Here is a 21847-nt window from a genome sequence, read left to right on the forward strand (position 1 = left end):
CACTCAGTATTGAGACTTAATCCATGACACTCACTGGTGTGGATTCCTCATTTGGGGATGTGGGAGGATTAATCTCTAGCACCCGAAGCATAGAGAGTGCGCTTTTGTTGGTAGTATGCTAAGTAGTCTGAACTCCAATGTGAATGCACATTTTGCTTATGTGCAGAGATCAACGTGGAAGTGTCCACATGTAATCTGTTGGTAAAATGTAGGTACAATGTAAAATTAATATTATTATTATCTGTATTTTACTCACACCTTTTTCAGTAGTAGCTCATCTTTGTACCTGAGGCAATGGAGAGTTAAAGTGATTTGTCCAAGATATCTCCATCCCCTGGCACACATAAATAAAAAAAGTCCTGCTGTAGAGACAAATGGAAGTGGTTCAGAATAGGATCACTTCCATTTGTACAATATCCTGGCCTCATGAGGGGGTGAACATATGCAAGCTGCTGCAAAAATGATACATGTGTGCCTTGGACCGGATCAGCACCAGCACATGTAAAATCCACAGTGCACCACATACATCTACACATTGAAGTTTCATTATTTCAGGACATTGTCTGTGTAGTTTCCATGTGTAAGGGCTGCCTCAGCACTACTTACATGTGATTTCTCGCTCTGTAGATGCCGATGGTACTGCATGCCCTGAAGAACCATTTTGATGTGTTTCTGGTCCTGTGTATTCCAGCAGCCACAAGTGGGAATTTGTTACAGAACTCCAAAATGGCAGCCAGGAGACACTTTTTGGAGGCTAAGAGTGACCTCCTGGTATTTCTGGTACTTGCTACTAAAGCAGTGGCGTAGCTACAGGTGGGCCTGGGTGGGCACAGGCCCACCCATTCTTGGCTGAGGCCCACCCAGCAGCAGCACCCCACATCAACATCTCTCCTCCTCCGTGGTGTCCTGGCCTCCGCCCACTTATCACTGAACCCCGTCCCTCCATGATGTACCTTACAGGGGTCCACGGCGCCTGCAGTGATTCAATTATTGCTGCCTGGGCCAGCCCTATAGGCTTCCATCGGCCGGGTTCTGCCCTTGATTTCATCATTTCCTGTCTGACGTGACCCGGCCAATGGAAGCCTGAAGAGCCAGCGCAGGCAGAAATAATTGAATCACTGCAGGCTCCAGGGACGACTGTAAGGTACACCAGGGAGGGATGAGGTTCGGTGACGGGTGAGCAGATGCCGGGACACCACAGAGGAGAAGAGATGTTGATGTGGGGTAGATGAAAAAAAATCTATATATTTTTTAAATATCTCCTGGGCGGGGGGGGGGGGGGGGGGGGGGGCTGTGGCATGCCATTCCGTTGAAGGACCCATCTAAGTTAGCTGTGGACCCATCCAAAATACTGGGTCTGGCTACGCCACTGTAATAAAGGCACTTTCTTTCACCCCATTGGTCAGCACCCAGCCCAAGCAGCAGCACAGAGGATGTGAGTGTGCATCCGGATGGCCATGGCAAAGTAAGCAGAAATCATCTAACTATGTATCTACTCTGACACTTGTTAGATAGCCATAAAGCAGAAACATTATGTCTATGGGTTTGTCAGCAATGTATAGAAATGCCAGGATTCCTTTGCTATCCTCCCCCTCACACAAAATAGTGTTATTCCATCCAGGGTCTTTAAAACAATTTGACAGGAACACACTGCAGGCAAACCATATGGTCAAAAGCCAAGAGCTCCAAGTTGCAGACCAAATTGATGCAACAGCCAAACAGAATCTATCGGCTGACATGGCCACATAAGGATGCCAAGCAGCACCCCTCCCCACCCCCACCCCCACTTAAGAACATGGCACAGTCATCAGCTTGTCATAAGTCATGCATGCACACTACTTTATGCAACAGTATCCACTTTCAATAAGCAGGTACAATATATACCATATCTAAAGAGCTGGTATCAAAACAAAGGCCATAAGTGCAGGATACCATTTTTCCCAAAAGGATATCTCACCAGTAGTCAAAGGCAGGAACAGGAATCAAAATCTTCCAGTTAATATGGCACTGAGCCAACTCAACCAACTACACCAATGCCCTTCCACTATGTGGCCTTTCCAAGGCAGCTCATGAATAAAACCAAGTCTGTTCACCTCTCCTCTCTTCTAGGGATGAAAAATTAACAGGGACACAGAGGCACTTCCAGGCCACTCGGAGCACCCATGCCAGTGTTCTACAGCAAGTTCAACAAGAGCTGGCAGAGGAGGAAGGTATGTAAGCTGTAGAAACATCAGTACTAGAAAATGGGTGCCTACCATACCAATGAAGGCATCAAGGTATGAAGAAATGTATAGGGTAAGATCATGAGAGGCATGCTGTCACCACTCAACTTGGGCACAAACTCCTTAAAAGGCAGCTGGTAACGTTGTGCCACTCACTTATCTGCAAAATTGCAGCCATACATGCTGAACTGCATCTCCATGCTCCCCGGACTCCCACACAGCACATGCTCTGCTATCTCAAATATCCCAGGCTCCTACTAATTACCAGTGCTTTTTTTGAGGGGGTACTGAGTACCGGTACCTTTTTCATTGTCTGCTAAACTTGACCCATGGTCCCCAAATTTTAATGAAAGAGCTCAGGCTCTACATACCAATTCTGCCTTGTCATAGATTCTGTGACTGCTTGCAGGAGGCCTGGCTATTGTGGGGTGGCAGTCTATGGTGGCTGACAAACAAGAAACAGGTCTTTAAATCACCAGTTGCAAGGAATGCCTTAATCCATCAGTGTGGACTCTAAGGGAGCTCTCTGAAGTACCACTCATCATACCCACTGTAAATGCTGCTGAACCTGTATTTTTAAACATGATTTTTTTATTTTTAAAGTCCTGAATGGTATAGTCCATGAAGACCTGACTCTACCGATTCCTTTTCCTTGTGGTAGGGGCTCTTCAAGGTCTTGGAGTCATCGTTTTTAAAATTTTCCTTCTTTTCATTTGGTTCATTATAGGAAAACATTAGAATCATCCTTTTCCTATCAAGCTGTGCAGGCTTGGAATAACCTACTACTATCGATTCCCCTTTGTCCTTTATATTTTGAAGACATTTAAAATCTTACTTGTTTCAGAAATGTTTGATTAACTCAATTTAATAATTATGATGTTTAATCACTGATTGATATTCTAGTTAATGACTGTAAACTGCTTTGGACCCTAATTGTTGGGGATAAAATTATTTCCAATGCTTGATATACCGCAGGGGGTCTTTCAGGCAACTACACGGTTTACAATAAAATGCGGTATATAAAAGTCAGAGATAGGGCAATGCAACTGTAGCTGTTTCACAACTCCTGGCAACACCATTTATGGACAGGAATCATCAGCATTACCACAAAGTTGGACAAGTCACTTTATTAAAAACCTGACATAGCTACATTTTGCCCTCAGGCTGTGTAAGGGGTACAATTCCAAATAATGCAATTCAACAATGTTTGAAACACTGGTTTCACATTTATTCACTGTCTTCCAAAGTTAATGCACAGCTATCCTTGTTATCCTGTGTAAATTATTAGATCTGCCTCATCCATTTGGGCAGCGGAAGCCATGGGCTCTCTGTACTATCCTGGAAAGAACTTCATATCCCCTCTAGATCCTTAATTATCCCAACCTGGTATCTGCTCATGACAGTGTTACTCGGTCAAGGCAGTATAGACCCTAGTAATTAGAAAGGAACCCAGTATGTAGTAGATATAATAAGATAGTTTATTACAATCTTACCAATGGTAGTACAGGCAAGTTAAGCATTCACATAATGGAGCAGCATATCATGGCACGTCCTCTCTCTCTAGCCTTCTGGAGTCTTCCTTCTCTGTTCTTCTTCTCCTTGTCTAATTTAATACCCCTCAAACTGCTCCTTATATACAATTCTACTACTACTACTACTTGACATTTCTATAGTGCTACTAGGGTTATGCAGCGCTGTACAATTTAACAAAAAGAGGCAGTCCCTGCTCAAAAGAGCTTACAATCTAAAGGACGAAATGACAAGTTGGGGTAGTCTAGATTTCTTGAGTAGTGGTTAGGTGCCAAAGGCGACATTGAAGAGATGGGCTTTTAGCAGGGATTTGAAGATGGGCAGGGAAGGGGCCTGGCGTATGGGCTCAGGGAGATTATTCCACGCATAGGGTGAGGCGAGGCAGAAAGGGCGGAGCCTGGAGTTGGCGGTGGTGGAGAAGGGTACTGAAAGGAGGGATTTGTCTTGAGAGCGGAGGTTACGGGTAGGAACGTAAGGGGAGATGAGGGTAGAGAGGGGCTGCAGATCGAGTGCATTTGTAGGTTAGGAGGAGAAGCTTGAACTGTATGCGGTACTTGATCGGAAGCCAGTGAAGTGACCCTATTCATTTCAGTGGACCCCAGTCTCTCTCACCAGGGCTCTTGGTTCTTATCCGTTGATCAGAATGACTTCATATGTTCCCAAACCTTCCTCTAGCCCCCCCCCCCCCTTTGGATGTTCTCACCCGGGATGCAGCTGACCCAGTATTATCTCTACATAACCATAACAACTCTTGCTTATGATATCTTACAGGTGCCAGTCCCGGAGCAAATGCCCCCTTCCTTTGCCAGCTCAACACTTGCTACAGTGAAATGTAACTGTGTCAAAGGTGATCACTGATTTTTACAGGCTAGCTCTTTTTTGTATCAGAGATGATTTTGATTTTAAGAAGCCTAGCTCTTATTATGAGCCATTGGCCTGTATTTTACTGAGAGCAAGGGCTAGCATAACTCTTCACCTGACACAGACTGAGGATGAAATGTGGCCAACTGTATTGGAATACTAGTGATTTTTGCCCATGATATCTGTATTGCCTAGCCTCTATGTACTTGTACTATACCATTTATGGACCATGCAACAAAAGCAGACATTGCATGACTGAGCCATTCAGCACATCCAGGCAACCACAACCTTTCCCCCTTATCTTAGGCCATCAGTATATGATGAGTGGTGCATCTGTGGACTGTCCTCAGAACATCACCATTACCATGTCCGTTGGTTCCCATCACAGTACTAGGCAGCTGTAATCAAAGCACTTGGCAAGTAGTGATTTATCCTCCCCTCTGATGCTTTTTGCCATGTGTCAGCCCTAGAAAAACCTGTATGTGTTCCACAGTCAAATAAATATGTTTCAATTCCAACAGCTGCTAGGTCTGCCAGAAGCTCCTCCTATGAGCAGGAGAGGGAGAAGCAGAAAGAGAGGAGGATGAGGAGAAGATGAAGGATAGAAGCAGAAGAGGAGAACCGAAGTGGAAGGAGAAGGACGAAGTAGCAGAAGGAAAGGAGGAGGAGGAGGAAGAAACATCTGAAGAGGATGAGGAGGAGAAGGCAAAAACATCAGAAAAGGAAGGAGAGAAGAAACAGGAAGAGGAAAAAGCTGCAGTAGAGGAAGCAGAGCTCTAGAGGAGGAACAGAGGGCCAAGAAAAGGGAGGAGGTCTCAGATGTGTTGGGGAGCAGGAAGAGGTGGAGTGGCAGGCTAGGGACCTTCTACAGTATTCATGACCCAGCCTGAACACTTTTAGGTGTATTTTCAAAGCACTTAGACTTACAAAGTTATATAGTAACCTATGAAACTTTGTAAGTCTAGGTTCTTTGAAAATGAGCTCCTTTGCCTCCTTACCTGGACTAGATGGGTCCCTATCAGGTACCTATTGTAGTGACCTAGAAGCCTTGTATTAGATCATGGCCATGTACCAAGAAATGATACAGGGGTACTGGGACATCTTGGACCCTATGGGCCAGATAGTGACCCATTTGGAGGTAATGAGGGCAGGGCTATGTGCCCTCCTGAATATGGTACAGCAGCTAGAAGTATGCAGCTCTGCACTTCCTGGCCTAGAGTGAAAAGGGGCCCTTTTTGTTTGTTGTTTCATTTTTACATTTAATTTAGTTTATATATATATATTTATTTTTGTTACATTTGTACCCTGCGCTTTCCCACTCATGGCAGGCTCAATGCGGCAGGCAATGGAGGGTTAAGTGACTTGCCCAGAGTCACAAGGAGCTGCCTGTGCCTCAGTTCCCCAGGACCAAAGTCCACCACCCTAACCACTAGGCCACTCCTCCACACACAAATAACGAGGTCCCAATAGTGAGCATTTAAACATACACATATTTTAGGGCTAGGGCTGTACCGAATATTCGTATTTGATTCAATTCAAATAGTGCCCCAAATATATTATTTGCATTTGGCTGATTAGTGATTTAAGTTTGAATATGAATAATCTGGGGCTCTACTGTGCTAAATCCTACTGAAATAAACACTTGATCTCTGATTTCACATTGCTTCTTTTATTATTTCTGTGCCCATTATTTGCATGCTATTCGGTACCGTTCTAATATATATGGAATTTGTTAGATTTATATATTGCTCTCACTTGTTTATTGGCAACTATATTTGCCACATACCCATCATGTCAATGCCACCATTTCCCAGGACCCGAGTTCTGGCCATGGACTCTATAGACATTCATATAGGTATCACTGTACAAAAATGGTATTGCAGTACATCTGAGATGTACTTAGAAAAGCAATGGCAACATGTTTATTGCCGTAGTCACTGGGCCATAACTATGCAGTGGAGCATAACTGTACACAATCAGTACAGGGGCATAAGTGTGCCCATAACGCTGGATGCTCAGTTGTCATATGAAGCACTTCTGGCACCGTGCCACACTATTCTACACCTATCTGGCACCTGGCCATGGCCCTTATTACTGCATATCTACATCAGCAGAACCAAACTGGTAATTACCAACTCTTCTTCTGTAACAGCACATCATCCTAATAATAGAGATATCACATTTCAGATGTATTTATTGCATGGTGCTGGTACAAAGGTATATGGAGCCCCATCCCAACAATACATAGGAAGAGAGCCAAACATCCAAAGAGTAAGATGCATAGTGGGGCCAGGATCTGCACTTGACAATGACAAGGATGCAGGTGATAGGGAGGCACAAGGGCAGACTACTGGGCTCCATACATGGCCAACTCACTGAAATGGTGCCCATATGCGACACTGTGTATATCACAATACATGCCAGCAAATATATGCTTTTGTATTATTGACCCCCCCAAATATAATCAAATTGCATAGTATGCCGACCCGTCTTATGCCCTCATCACACTGCATGCATATTAGAACATAAAATAGCCATACTAGGTCAGACCAATAGTCCATCTAGCTCAGTATCCTGTTTCCAACAGTGGCCAAGCCAGGTCACAAGTACTTGGCAGAAACCCAAATCATGGCAGCATTCCATGCTACAAATCTCAGGGCAAGTAGTGGCTTCCCCATGTCTGTCTCAATAGCAGACTATGGACGTTTCCTCCAGGAAGTTGTCCAAACCTTTTTCAAACCCAGATATGCTAACCACTGTTACCACATCCTCTGGCAAAGAGTTCCAGAACGTAATCTCGGGTGGCTGAACATCACTTGTCCCTCTATGAAGTTGGATGCCGGTAAGAGGACCAGGCACCAACACAGCCATATTTCGCTTTGCTTCATTAAGGCATGGTCCATCTAAAACAAAAACAAAAAATACAAATAAGTTGTTATCCAACATCCAAATGCAAAAAAATATATATTTTCAAAAACTCAAGTCATAGGGAGAGTTCCTCTTGTGAAAAGGGTCATCGTTGAGGTCCTTATTTAAGATGTAAGTAATGTACTACAGAATGCATGCTGATATATGCTTTAAAAGTAGAAGTTGTGTTGTGGGTCTGCTTTGGATTCAAACAACTGCAAGAAAACATGCCAAGTGAACAGCTGTGGGGCACAGGGGGATAGAAATCAAATATGGAATTGCTGATAGCATGGTCGTACGTATCCCCTATGGACATCATATAAGAATGCCATGATGCTAGCACTCATAAGGACTTGCCCTTGAGCACTGCCTGATGAGAGGTGACATTCCTATTCTTGTGTGTGTGATGCTGTTGAAAGATCTCCTGAGCTCCCTGAATATACAATTTTTCTCACTGCCACTGTGTTGATAACCCTCACTTCACAGCACATGCTATCTAGTGATAGTCTATCAGCTGGTGTGTAGATGTGGTGGCTTCTATGTAGACAGATGTGTTACCTGCAGAGATGGATGGCTTGGTAGGCACACTCGTGTTCCCAGGGCTTTTCCCTGCTATACCTTCTCACCATACAGAGTTCAGTGCAGTACCAGAGAGATAGAAAGAAATACATTTCCTCCTGTACGGTGCAATATAAAGCTGGCAGATGTAAATTCTCAAAACTGTAGAACAAACAGCAGACCAACAAATATAAAAGTTCAAAGGAAGGACTTTAATTCATACAATCACACATGCCCGACATAGCCATGTTTTGCCAAAAGGCTGTGTCAGAGACACAACTGTAGAGCAAAATAAAAACTAAAATCATATACATATACATATACTAAAATAAAAACAAGTACTATGAATATATAAATAAAAAAGATAACTATATGCTATTCGATAAGGGAGCACATAAATGCTATTGCTTGTAACTGCAAAGGGATGTACACAAGGGGGCTCATTTTTGAAAGAGAAAAATGTCTGAAAAGTGGCACAAAGCAGCATTTGGACATTTTTCTCACAAAAACGTCCAAATCGGTATTTTCAAAACCTATTTTTCTGAGGTTTTTCCTATGCTGTTCGTCTGCAGTGCATTCAAATCTCAAGGGGGCATATTAAGGGTGGGATTTGGGCGTTCCTAAGACTTTGGACATTTTTCAGCCATAATGGAACAAAACAAAACCGACCGGGACTAAAACTAAGATGTTTTGAGCTAGACCTGTTTTTGTAAAGAATAAGGCACAAAAAGGTGCTCTGAATGAGCAGATGACCTCCGGTCACTGACCCCTCCCACCCCCCCAAAACTGTGATTAAAAACATTACTTACCAGCCTCTATGCCGGTCTCAGATGTTATACTCGGGTCCATTAGAGCAGCATGCAGGTCCCTGGATAGTCTAGTGGTGTGTGCAGTGCACTGCAGACAGGTGGACTCAGGCCCATACCCGCTTCTACCTGTTACACTTGTGGTGAAAACTCCAAAACTCACCAGAAACCCACTGTACCCACATTTAGGTGCCCGTTTCACCCATAAGGGCTATTGTAGTGGTGTACAGTTGGGGGTAGTGGATTTTGGGGGACTCAGCAGACAAGATGAAGCAATGGTGAGATGTGTACCTGGGAACATTTATTTGAAATCCACTGAGTGCCCCATTGCTCTCCTGGGATGTCTGGGGACCAACCAGTCTATTAAAAATGCTGGCCTCTCCTACATCCCAATGGGTTGATTTTCTGTTTTTCATTTGGGCATTTTCCCCCCAAAATGGTCCCCCCCCCCCCCCCCCCCCCCGCCAAACAAAAAGTACAAAGCACAAAACCTTGTTAGAAATGGTATTTTTGAAAAAAAAAAAATAGACATTTTTCTTTTTTTTCCGAAAATGACTCTCTTTCCTATTGATTTTGGATATTTTGTGCAAAATGTCCAAAGTCAGACTTAGTCATATGGAAAATGTCCCACATGGTTTAATTTAGTTGATTTATATTTGCTGTACTGCCTTTACTGATATTACAAGCCAAGGCGATTTATAGTTAAATCAAACAAAAATAAAATACATATTCATCACTATTAACCCCCCCCCCCAAAAAAAAACAAAACCCCACATAGTTAAGTTTAAATTCAATTTGTGTCTGCAGGAAGAACCCCCAGTGTCTAACCCGGTTCCTCTTCATAAGCTCATTGGAACAGTATGGTTTTGAGCTGAGTTTTAAAACCTAGAAAAGATAATTCTAGAGTAATGCTAGGGATTATTCCAATGAAAAGGAGCTGTAAAAAAAAAAAAAAAAAAAAGACACAGGGGTCCTTTTACTAAGGTGCGCTGAAAAATGGCCTGCAGTAGTGTAGACGTGTTTGGGGCGCGTGCAGAATTCTTTTTTTAGCGCACCTACAAAAAATGCTTTCTTTTTTTTTTGCTGAAAACAGACGTTCGGCAAAATGAAAATTGCCGTGTGTCCATTTTGGGTCTGAGACCTTACTGCAAAACCATTGACCTAGCGGTAAGGTCTCACATGGTAACTGGGCGGTAATGGTCTGTGCATGTCAAATGCCACTTGACATGCGTAGCTGCAAAATTTTAAATATTTTTCAGACGCGCGTAGTGGATGCATGCCAAAATTGAAATTACTGCAAGGGCCACGCAGTACCTCCAATTTGGCATGTATTGGGCGTGCGTAGGCGCCTACATGGCTTAGTAAAAGGGCCCCACAGTATCTTGTTCAGTTTTCAGGATACTCATTGCATGCTAATCTCATGAATATTCATTGTGGGTATCATGAAAACCTGACTGGCTGGGGTGCCTGTAGGACCAGGTTTGGGAACCGCTGATCTAATTGGCTTATGTATGTTGCATGCTGCACTTACGTGTGCCCACTTACACCTACCATTGACCTGGCTTAAGTGGGCACCTAATTTTATCATGCCAATGCAGGTTTATGCTAATATTCTATAACAGAATCTGGACACCATTGCAACATTGCCCTTCATTACATAAAGTTTTAAGAACTTGAAATATGAAAATACAGATTATACAGTAACTTGTATATGCTACCAGTTCATGATTTGTTTTAAGCTTAGGGTTGCCAACTTACTACTACTACTACTACTCAACATTTCTAGAGTGCTACTAGGGTTACGCAGCGCTGTACAGTTTAACAAAGAAGGACAGTCCCTGCTCAAAGGAGCTTACAATCTAAAGGACGAAATGTCAAGTTGGGACAGTCTAGATTTCCTGAATAGAGGTATAGTGGTTAGGTCCCGAAGGCGACATTGAAGAGGTGGGCTTTGAGCAAGGATTTGAAGATGGGCAGGGAGGAGGCCTGGCGTATGGGCTCAGGGAGTTTATTCCAAGCATGGGGTGAGGCGAGGCAGAAAGGGCGGAGCCTGGAGTTGGCAGTGGTCGAGAAGGGTACTGAAAGGAGTGATTTGTCTTGAGGGCGGAGGTTACGGGTAGGAACGTAGGGGGAGATGAGGGTAGAGAGGTAGGGAGGGGCTGCAGATCGAGTGCATTTGTAGGTTAGTAGGAGAAGCTTGAACTGTATGCGGTACCTAATCGGAAGCCAGTGAAGTGACTTGAGGAGAGAGGGGTGATATGAGTATATCGGTCCAGGCGGAAGATAAGATGTGCAGCAGAGTTCTGAATGGATTGAAGGGGGGATAGATGGCTAAGTGGGAGGCCAGTGAGGAGTAGGTTGCAGTAGTCAAGGCGAGAGGTAACGAGAGAGTGGATGAGAGTTTGGGTGGTGTGCTCAGAGAGGAAAGGGCAAATTTTGCTGATGTTATAGAGGAAGAAGCGACAGGTCTTGGCTATCTGCTGGATAAGCGCAGAGAAGGAGAGGGAGGAGTCGAAGATGACTCCGAGGTTGCAGGCAGATGAGATGGGGATTGATCCAGATTTGCCTGACAGGGTTGATCCAGTCCTGTGCTTACCCCAATGCATGCAGGGACTTGTAGTCTTGCTTTTCTTAGGGAATCCAATGGGGAAATCAGAACCACAAGGACCTGCACGCAATGGGGTAAAAGTCCAGGATTGGATCAACTCTGTTGGGCAAATCTGGATCTAGTTGGCATCCCTAGAGTAGAGTTTACAGTTTACAAGAAATTGAAAATTATTGAATCTCGCAATGAATTTTATTTTACACATTTTCAGGGACACAGTAGCAAAGGAGATACCAGAACTTCAGCAGCAAATGCAACTGAGGAAGATTTCAGTGTTAAAGAACTGTTGGGAATCAGCCAAAAAGGTACAGGAAAAGTTTTAAAATAGTGCAACAACCTGAACTATATTGGATTTGAAATCGAATAGTAAACCTAATCACCAGATGTGCCTTTATTCTCCTCTTTATCGTATATTAAAGTAGGTCCATGTACAAATAACGTGATTTTTTTTTTCATTATAAATAATTTCTGTAAGCTGTTACAGCTCCAGTATACCCAGTGCAAAATAAGACAGAAGATGTAAATTCTCAAATTGGACATATTAAGCATAAGACATAAGCATCGCCATGCTGGGACAGACCAAGGGTCCATCGAGCCCAGCACCCTGTCTCCAACAGCGGCCAAAAGAACAAACATTTCATCCCGCCCATCCCAGAAATTGTGGATTATTCCTACGTCCATTCAATAACATTCTATGTCCTTTTCCTCCAGGAAGCCGTCTAACCTTTTTTTTTTTTTTTTACTCCGCTAAGCCAACCGCCCCAACCACCTTATCCGGCAACGAATTCCAGAGTCTAACCACGCGTTGAGTGAAGAAAAACTTCCTCCGATTCATTTTAAATTCACTACACTGCAGCTTCATCACATGCCCCTTTGTCCTAGTATTTTTGGAAAGCGTAAACAGATGCGTCACATCAACCCGTTCCATTCCACTCATTATCTCATAGACCTCTATCATAACTTCCCTCAGCCGCCTTTTCTCCAAGCTGAAGAGCCCTAGCCGCTTTAGCCTTTCCTCATAAGGAAGTCGTCCCATCCCCTGAATCATCTTTGTCGCCCTTCTCTACACCTTTTCCAATTCCACTATATCTTTTTTAAGGTGTGGCGACTTTGTTTGTCTGATCATGCTGGTCCCAGTCTCTGATTCTGCTGCTATCTGTTCCCTTAAATGGAAAGGCAGCCCTGGAAACGGAGTTATTTCTTTACTTTCCTCCTTTCTTCTTCATTTCTTGCCCTACATGCATAGGTAAAAGCTGGGTCCTCCACAGACTTGACTGGAGGAGGTACAGAGTGGATCCAGCTTTGGCTTATTTTCTCCATCCATGTGCAGTTTGTCTCCTCTTTTCCCTTTCCCTCATCCCTATGTAAGCCACATTGAGCCTGCAAATAGGGGGGGGGGGGATGTGGGGTACAAATGTAACAAACGAACAGGCATGTTTTTCACGTTCGCACAAACTGAAAAGAAATAACTATTCAGGTTATCTGGAGGAAAAGTTCTACTTTCCAGTTTTCATTTCATTATGAGTACAGAAATCTTCATTTTAAGACATAGATATAGTAGTTGTTTTTTTTTTTTTTTTTTTTGGGGGGGGCGGGATCTGAGTATTGTACTCCCCAAACACTCCACAGACTGGTGCTGAATTGCCCCACCACTGCCAATGTGACCTTTCTACCAATTGTCCCACCCAAACTAAGCAGGTAAATACCTATGTTTGAAGGTACTTTTTAAAAATTAAGATTATATATTAATATACAACAGCCCTGATATTTAAAGCCAAAATGGCAACTGTTATATTGATTTTGGCACTGGCTGCCACTATCCTTGCATAGTCAATGACACTATATGGATAGTGCTGCTGAATATCCTTTTTTTTTTATTCTTTATCAATTTTAACATTCATAATTTATACTTATGAGTGATAATACACAACTCTGAAAAATAAGAACCAAATAGACTCTGCAAATTAACATTGCGCAATAATATTCCAAACTAACGCCCACAAATTAGGTAATCAATCCAAGACATTAAGAAATACGATACAGTACTAAACATTAAGCACACAAAAGAACATTTTTTATATCAAAAAGTACAGCTTGATTCCCGAGCGGCTAACTCTGCTCTGCCATACAGTGTTGCATATGTGACTAAACTTGTACATTAACCTCTTCTCTGCTTAATAAAAAATCCTCCAACTGTTTTGGGTCAAAAAATTGGTATTGCTTTGACTGAAATTTTATCCTACATACACATGGAAATCTTAAAAGAAAATCTGCGCCTATAGCATTTACTCTAGGACGAAAAGATAAAAATATCTTACGTCTCTGTTGAGTATCTCTAGCCAAGTCAGGAAAAACTCTAATTTTTGAACCCAAAAACTGGGAGTCCAAATGTCTCAAAGAAAGCTTAAGGACGGCGTCCCTATCCATTTCCATTGCAAAAGTTTCCAATAATGTGGTTCGTTGAGTGATAACCTCAAGAGAAGATTCTAGGAATGCCGTAAGGTTCATTGCATCTTGTTGTAAATTTTCTGGTGGTTTCCCACTAGTTTGAATATAGTAAGCTCGTGTTATAGGCGGCAACGAATTCTCCGGCATTCCCAGAGTTTCCATTAAATATTTTCTGACCATTTGAATTGGTACCACCAAAGGAGACCGAGGAAAATTTATAAAACGCAAAGTCAGTCTTTTAGATTGATTTTCCAAGTACTCCAGGCGTCGTGAGGTATAGTTCTTGTCTTTAAATAGAGATTGTCCCAAAAGGTCAAGTTTTTCAGTTTTTTCTGACAACCTTTTAACCTCAGAGGCTTGGCGTGTATTAGTTTGTATCTGATTTAATGCTGTTTCTGAAAGAACTTTTATAGTCTCCATATTTTTCAGAATTAAGTTTTGTAAAGCTGATTGAGTAGATGAAGTTAAGTCCCACATTGACTCTAAAGTCACTATAGCAGGTTTTTCTATCTTTCCCACCAAAAAATCCGGAAGAGGGGCCTTAGAAGCTTGCTCCAAAGTACTCACTGTTTTTTCCAAAACCTGAGCAGCTGTTAAACTCGGACAAGCTTGGGCTCCAGTTGTCAGCTCGTGCAGCCTCCCTCCCTGTTCACCTGGTTCTCGTACAGAGGCCATGGCTCCAGGGCTTGCATCCAAAGCTTCACTTCTGGGTTTTGGGGGTGCTGCACGCTCGACGGGGCTCAGGGAAGCCCCGTCTACGCTGTCGTCTAGCGCCGAAGTGCCAGCCCCTGCAGAAGGAGTCGACGGCAAAGCGGGACTGGACCCAACACGGAACTGTTCCAGCGTTGTCTGGCGTGATTGGGGCATTCCGCCCGAGACATGGGGAGTCTCTCGGACTCTGCCTCTCCTCTTACCCATCTGCAATCGGGTAAGTTTCGCAACCAGATTAGCTCGTGAGCAGATCAGAATGCGTCCGTTTAGGCTGTTCAAACAGTCGCCATCTTGGATCTTCTTCTAAAGAGCTGCTGAATATCCTTACATTACATCTCAGCACTATCCAGGTAGCACCCAGGCACAGTGTGGGCCAATGGCGTAGTCAGACCCAGTATTTTGGATGGGCCCAGAGTTAACTTGGATGCGCCTTTCCATGTCGTCGTCCCCCCAAATCTTCCCGGAGTTATAAAAGAAATTAGAGGTTTTTTTCCACCTACCCCGCACCCAACATTTCTCTCTTTTCTCCTCCGTGGCATCCCGGCATCTGCCGTCCTGTCTATAAACCCCGTCCCCTCCCTAGTGTACCTTACAGGCATCACTGGCACCTGCAGCGATCATTTTTGCTGCTTGAGCCTGCTGGGAAACTCTTCCAAGTATTCACTACCCCTTCTATAAAGAAATATTTTCTTAGATTATACCTCTGTTTATTCCCTTCCACCTTCTTGCTATAAAGCCCCCTCATTGCAGAGCTCCCTTTCAACTGAAAGAGGCCCACTTCATGTGTATTTATGCCATGGGGATATTTAAATGCCTTTATTATATTTCCCTTCTCTTGCCTTTCTGCCAAAGAATACATATTTAGATTTTTTTTGTTTCAACATTTTTTTATTGATGAGATTCAAATTTGAACATACATTCAGTGAAACCAAATTGAAACGGTCCGCCATCAAACTTTTAACATTTTAGCCCTACCCCAACCCTCAGAGTTTGTATCTAACAGCAAATTTTTGTATTGATGAATCTTACCATATTAGAGTTGTCCCTGCCAATATACAATGAATCGCTATTTTGTACACAGCGCCATCTATACGCATGTCATACAGTGATGGGATCATCAAACAGTTCCAAACATTAACCCCCTCCCTGTCTCCACCTCTTCGCTCTCGTCCATGCTTTGTCAACCTATATATGCACATGACTTGTCGTACTTCTTCTATCCCATATGACTCCCTCCCCTAAGTCAGCCTTTTCCTGATTCATCCAATATTTGCAATATAACCATCTTGATTATCCAATGAACTCCCTTGTCTCATATTATCCCTTATTCTCTCGCTATCCCACCTCTCCCCTCCTCCCATTATTCATCAAGTCGTCTTGAGACAAAATGAGCAAAAAAAAAAAAGGGGGGGGGGGGGGGGGTCCACAGGTTCATTCCCCAAACCCATGTTAACCTGATCAGCCTCTCTCTCAGCTGCAACGGAGCATCCTCATTTTACATATTTAGATCTTTAATACCAATTCCCTATGCTTTATGACAAAAACCACTAACCATCAGGGGCGTAGCCAGACACCCAATTTTGGGTGGGCCTGGGCCCAAGATGGGTGGGCAGAAGTACTCCGCAAGTGATTTGATCTCTCCCTCTCTCAACTGCATGCCATATGGTCCTTCAAACATCAGCCCCTCCACTTCATACCTTTTAAATAGCAGATTTTCACCGACAGCGAGCAGCAGCTAATACACACTGCTCATGCTGGCCTCACAGCCTTCCCTCTGATGTAACTTCCTGTTTCCGCATAGGCAGGAATACATCAGCGGGAAGGCTGTGGGGCTGGTGTGAGCAGTATGTATCAGTCGCTGCTCACTGCAGGTGTCTGGTATTTGCAAGGTATGCAGGAGGGACAGTTGTTGGGAGTTTTCGGCTGGTGGGGCTTGGGGAATCCCTGCCAGCCACATCATAGATACGCTGCTACTGGGTGGGCCTGAGCCCAAAACGGGTGGGCCTGGGCCCACCCAAGCCCACCCTTGGCTATGCCACTGCTAACCATATTAGTTGCCACCTTCTGTAACATCTCTATCCTATTTATATTCATTATATTGGGATTTATTAACCACCTTTATGAGGAGACTCACCCAATATGGTATAGAATGGGTATAGTATGACAAACAGCTTACATTTGTGTTAACAGCAGAACAATATAAAATGACCAAATGGAAGCCTAAAATACGATTTGGCAAACTTGGAAACTAATTCCTGGTATTAGCAATGGTATGATACAGTATCAGAAATATTTATAAACACAGTATAGTATATCGTTCATATATATTCACAATGTCAGCACAATACAGATGAGACACATTAATAGGCATATATTAAAACATTCAAACAACAGTTAGATTCTCACAACATCAATTACATACAATATTAAGAGTGCAGGTGTGGCCTAGAGGTTAGAGAACTGTTCTTGAAGTACAGAGGTGGCCGGTTCAAACCCCACTGCTGCTCTTTGTGATCTTGGGCAAGTCACTTAACCCTCCATTGCCTCAAGTACAAACTTAGATTGTGAGCCCTCCTGGGATAGAGAAATATCCAGTGTACCTGAATGCAACTCACCTTAAGCTACTACTGAAGAAGGTGTGAGCAAAAATCTAAATAAATATCTATATGCCTGAACTGCACTTGCCCCCTCAGCTGCCATCTTAATAGGCAGCTGAGGGAGCAAATGCAGTTCAGGCATATAGATAGAGAAGATTGTATTGCTATGCTTATCACCCTCCTCTCACCTATCCACTCCCATCCTGTTAGACTATCTCTGAAATGCTTTGATGTTCCCATGCATACCTCCTACCCATCCCCACCCTGTTAGACTGTCAATGAAATGCTTGGATGTTTTCCTTATATATACTGTCATCTACCACATTTGCTTATTTCCTATCTGACGAAGAAGGGCAACTTTTGAAAGCTAATCAAGAAATGTATCAAGTTATGTCCAATAAAAAAGGTATCATCTTATTTTTATTCCATGTTTTATTTTGTTTGATTTCTATTGATTACTCTGTTAGAGAAAGAGGTCTGGTCAACCTGATACACAAATGAACCAAAACATCGAAGCGTCATACTTTATGTTAATCTCTACCTCTGTGATACTTTGTACCATACTTTATGTTACCTCTGTGATACTTTGTACCATACTTTGGGTCATCTCTGTGATACTTGTACCATACTTTGTAAGCCGCACTGAACCTGCTATAGAGCGGGAAAGAGCGGGGTATAAATGCTATAAATAAAAAAAAAAATATCTTGTTCGCTTAATGGCTATAGAGAAATGTTTATTGGAGTGAGTCTATAGATTGTAGTAATCACTTTTTATAATTGGATGTGTATTGCTACAGGTTATAGAATTCTCGTTGATTTCCAAAATGCAAGTAAGACTCTTCTAGAAATGAGCCAAGCTTATAAAGAATTAGAAACCAATGTGTAAGTAACTCTTTTCTAGCATTCTAAGTTCTAATGTACTATATGTCACATTTCAGAGCATTTTAGCTTAGTAATACAGAGACAAATAGATACTGACTGCTGTTTCTAGTCAATATCATGTTTGTTGACTGGAGTGCTCAATAAATGGAAGGATATCAGTTTTAGTTTTCTTTTTTGGCTGTATATATAGACCTATATACATATGTTATTTTTTTGTCTTTTCTTCTATAGTCAAGTAAATTCACTCCCAAGGCCATGGGCATCTTCTCCGAGTGAAATGTCGATCTCAGAAATCAGAATGAAAAGACAAGGTTCATTACCCTTCTGTTTGAAGAAAGATGAAAGTAACAAACCTCTATACAGTTTTGGTGTTGGTTATCTTGTCAATGGATGTCGCTTTGAACCCAACATCTCAGAATCTGTTATGGGACCAGACATGTTCCAGGGTATTAAAGAACAGATTCAGCAAAGTAAACAATTTCTTTTTCTAATCTTCCCTACCGATTAGCTGGCAAATGTGTAAAAAAACTGATGTAAATATATTTATGTAGAAGAACTTATTGGGGGTACCATACTTACCCCCACTAGAATAATTAGTTCAATGGTAAGCCTAGAAGATGTTTTCCTTCTGTTTGGTCCAGAGATTCAGATACTGTCTTTACATAAGAAGGAAAATGCCAAGATGGAAATATATATTATTTATTACAGGATAATAATTAGCAAATATGGCAAGCTTACAAAATATGTCCTTTTTGTATATCCAAGGAATATAAATTATATGTATAGATTATTCTGTTACGTTTACAATGATTTTCTGAGAAGTGGTTAAAAAATGTAGCAGCAAATATATCAGGTTTGCTGACCATGGGGCAGGGGGGATGCTCAAAGCAAACCAGGCTTATGTTTCATTTAGACTGGTTTTAGCCAGTCTAAATGAAACATTATTGTGTGGCCAATGCACAGTGGCTTTAGGGGCCGCTTTTACCATGCACGGAAGCAGCCACCGAAAGTCCTATGCACATGAGCTCACTGGTATTTAAATAAGACCATTAGCGATTTCATGCAATGCTCAGAGAAACAGCACATGGGAACCCCCTCTCTAACGACTAAACTACCGACATTTCCTGAGCTGTCATTAGGGTCCCTCACACACAGAGCTCTTATATGCTTCCAGCTCGTTTCCTTCGCCCCCATCTTCTCTTATAACTACATTCGCAGAGCTCTCTTCATCATAAACCCGATTCCCTTTGGCAGCTCCACATTGTTTTTCAGCTACTTTTGCTGCTCCATTTTCACAGGGTGGAGCTCATCCTGCAGTGCGCTGTCCATCGGTTCTTGCCTGTACTTTTAATATCACGTTTGCATGGGGCCAACAAATACAGACATCAATTTCGGAAAGCTCCCCAAACAGCAGAAAGTGCATCCTCTGACCACAGGAGTGATCCTCCAAGTGCTGCCCTCCCCACCTCGGTGTGTCCGTTAGCTGGGTATGCGCACAAGAGCTCTGCAGCTGCCCCAATATACCAGAAAATTTTACTTGTACTTTTGTAGGCTAAGGACAGAAAATTAATTATGCCCACAAAACATAGGAATGAACCTTTCCGTCCCCTCTGTGGCCAGCAGCATCTTCGGAGACAGCTTCCACTTGGAATAGATAAGATGCGCCCCACCACCGGGTGCAGCTTGGCCACCCCCCCCGGTGAAATTACACCCCCCCCCCCACTGGTGAAATTACACCCTCCCCCAGGTGCATTTTTATCTGCTGGGGGGGGGGGTGCCGTGTGCCTGTTGGCCGAGTCCGCTCGTTCCCTCCCTGCTGCTCCCTCTGCCCCGGAACAGGAAGTAACCTGTTCCGCGCAGAGGGAGCAGCAGGGAGGGAAGGAGCTGACTCGGCCAACAGTCGCGTGGCATGCAACCGGGGCGGACCGCCCCCCCCCCCTTGGTACGCCTCTGTGTCATGGGGCAGAGAGTGGGCATTTCTGCGCTAATCAGTTAGCACATTTATATTAGGGCAGGAATACCATGCGAATCCTCTACCTACAGTCCTGCCAGTGGGAGCGCTGTTTCACTAGCACATTTATAAAAGTGAGGGACAGGCAAGATCTGCAGGACTCCAGGGAACCTGCCTGTCTCAACTGATTGAAAACACAGTATTGAAGCACCCCCCCCCAATTGGCAGTAATGCAGATGGAGGACTCCTGCTGAGGTTAGAGGGAACCGTGTCTAAATGCTGCTGTAAAGTAGGCATGACTTTTTAATCAAATTTTATTTGGTCTTTTGCCTGACTATATGCAATACTTGATAAAATTACCTTTACGTAATGCTCACCCGATGTCGAGAGATATCGTCTCCTCCATTTTCCGTGTTACAAAAATCTTCATTACAGATCTATTCATGATGCAAGCTTCACATACCAAGCTACTAGGAAATTAAATTTCCTACCAAAGTCACTCAGATATGTTAACGACTACATGAAATTTCATAAATTGTTGAAAGCACTCTTATTGAGTGAATTCCTCACCACTTTTCGTGATTGTTATTCTTTTAGTTCATTTATTTCAAAATGAGTCATCTTACTGCTTGGAAGTTTTTACCTGTTATCGTTTTGTATTTTCGGTTAAAGCCTTCTTATTGCAATTTGCTTTAAAAGTTTGATGTAAGCCGTATTGAACCCTAACTTGTTTGGGATAATGCGGGATACAAATGCCATCAATAAATAAATAAATTTACCATGTAACTGGTGGATATACAGTAACAATTTTTGGTACAGATTTTTACCACACTCCTCTACTTAAAATGAGTGTAAAATAGATTTGAATAAAAAATGATAACCTCTGCTTCACATACAGTAATTATGGGATTGTCTCATGGAAAATCATTTGTGTCACAATACTTTGAACTTCTGGGTTTTGCTTCAAAATTGACTAATTCTGTTAAGAAAGTAGCATGATGCATGTCAATGCTTCTGCACTGTTTCTCACGCACAAACTGTTTCATAAGGAAACTGCAAAATATAGCATCAAAACTAAAACATGGAAATAGTATCTAATTTGTTTTGTTTTAAAGGGTTGAAAGCAGCTGATGGAACACATAATAAAGGAACTCTGGAGGTAAGATATTTATTTACTTGTTGGGTAAACTAAAAGCTATACAGTGAAACCTCGGTTTTCGTCGATAATTCGTCTGAAAACTATCGACGAAAACCGAAGCAAGTGTCTTCCCCTTACATTTGTCTCTAATAAACGTCGTGTATCTTTTCCTCTCTATTCTCTTGCTTTTTTAGGCTTTTCTTTCGTCTCCTTCTTCACTGACTAGCTGTCCAGGTTTCACAGTTCACCAGACCTTAGAGGCAGTGAACATCCCTTCAACTGGAACTTAATCCCTCAGCTTTGTCTCTCTCCTCTGCTCTTTCATTCAGTTTAGCAGTCCAAAGCTTGAGGGGGGGAGAAAAAAACACTGTAAAAAGCTGCAAACCAGCAGAGAAGGAAGCAAGGAGTGTGCAGTTGGCAGGAGAAAGCCTGGAGCGGGCAGATACTCACAATGAAGCCTGTGTGGACTGCAGAAACTGCTGGAGGTGGTAGGAGAATCCAAATGGTTAAAGATTTTAGCCAGCCTCGTTCTGATGGGAGGGGCTCAGAGCCAGCCCTTTGCACGTTTGTGCTTCCCTTATTGCTCTTCTTGGCTGCAGTGAAACTCTGGCAGCTGTACTGTGTGAGCGGT

The 21847-nt window shown here is 42.9% G+C and overlaps 1 protein-coding gene across 1 annotated transcript in view; it reads left to right on the top strand.

The window, feature by feature from the left end:
- Positions 1–21847, top strand: part of MAP3K19 (mitogen-activated protein kinase kinase kinase 19) — an 86876-nt gene that overhangs the window by 37804 nt on the left and 27225 nt on the right. Inside the window, exons 7-10 of the mRNA XM_030210568.1 lie at positions 11701–11794; positions 18043–18127; positions 18359–18597; positions 21194–21237. Of these exons, the coding sequence (XP_030066428.1) occupies positions 11701–11794; positions 18043–18127; positions 18359–18597; positions 21194–21237 (462 nt within the window). The remainder of the gene's footprint in view (positions 1–11700; positions 11795–18042; positions 18128–18358; positions 18598–21193; positions 21238–21847) is intronic.

The sequence above is a fragment of the Microcaecilia unicolor genome, chromosome 7 (genome assembly GCF_901765095.1).
Source record: "Microcaecilia unicolor chromosome 7, aMicUni1.1, whole genome shotgun sequence".
NCBI lineage: Eukaryota > Metazoa > Chordata > Amphibia > Gymnophiona > Siphonopidae > Microcaecilia > Microcaecilia unicolor.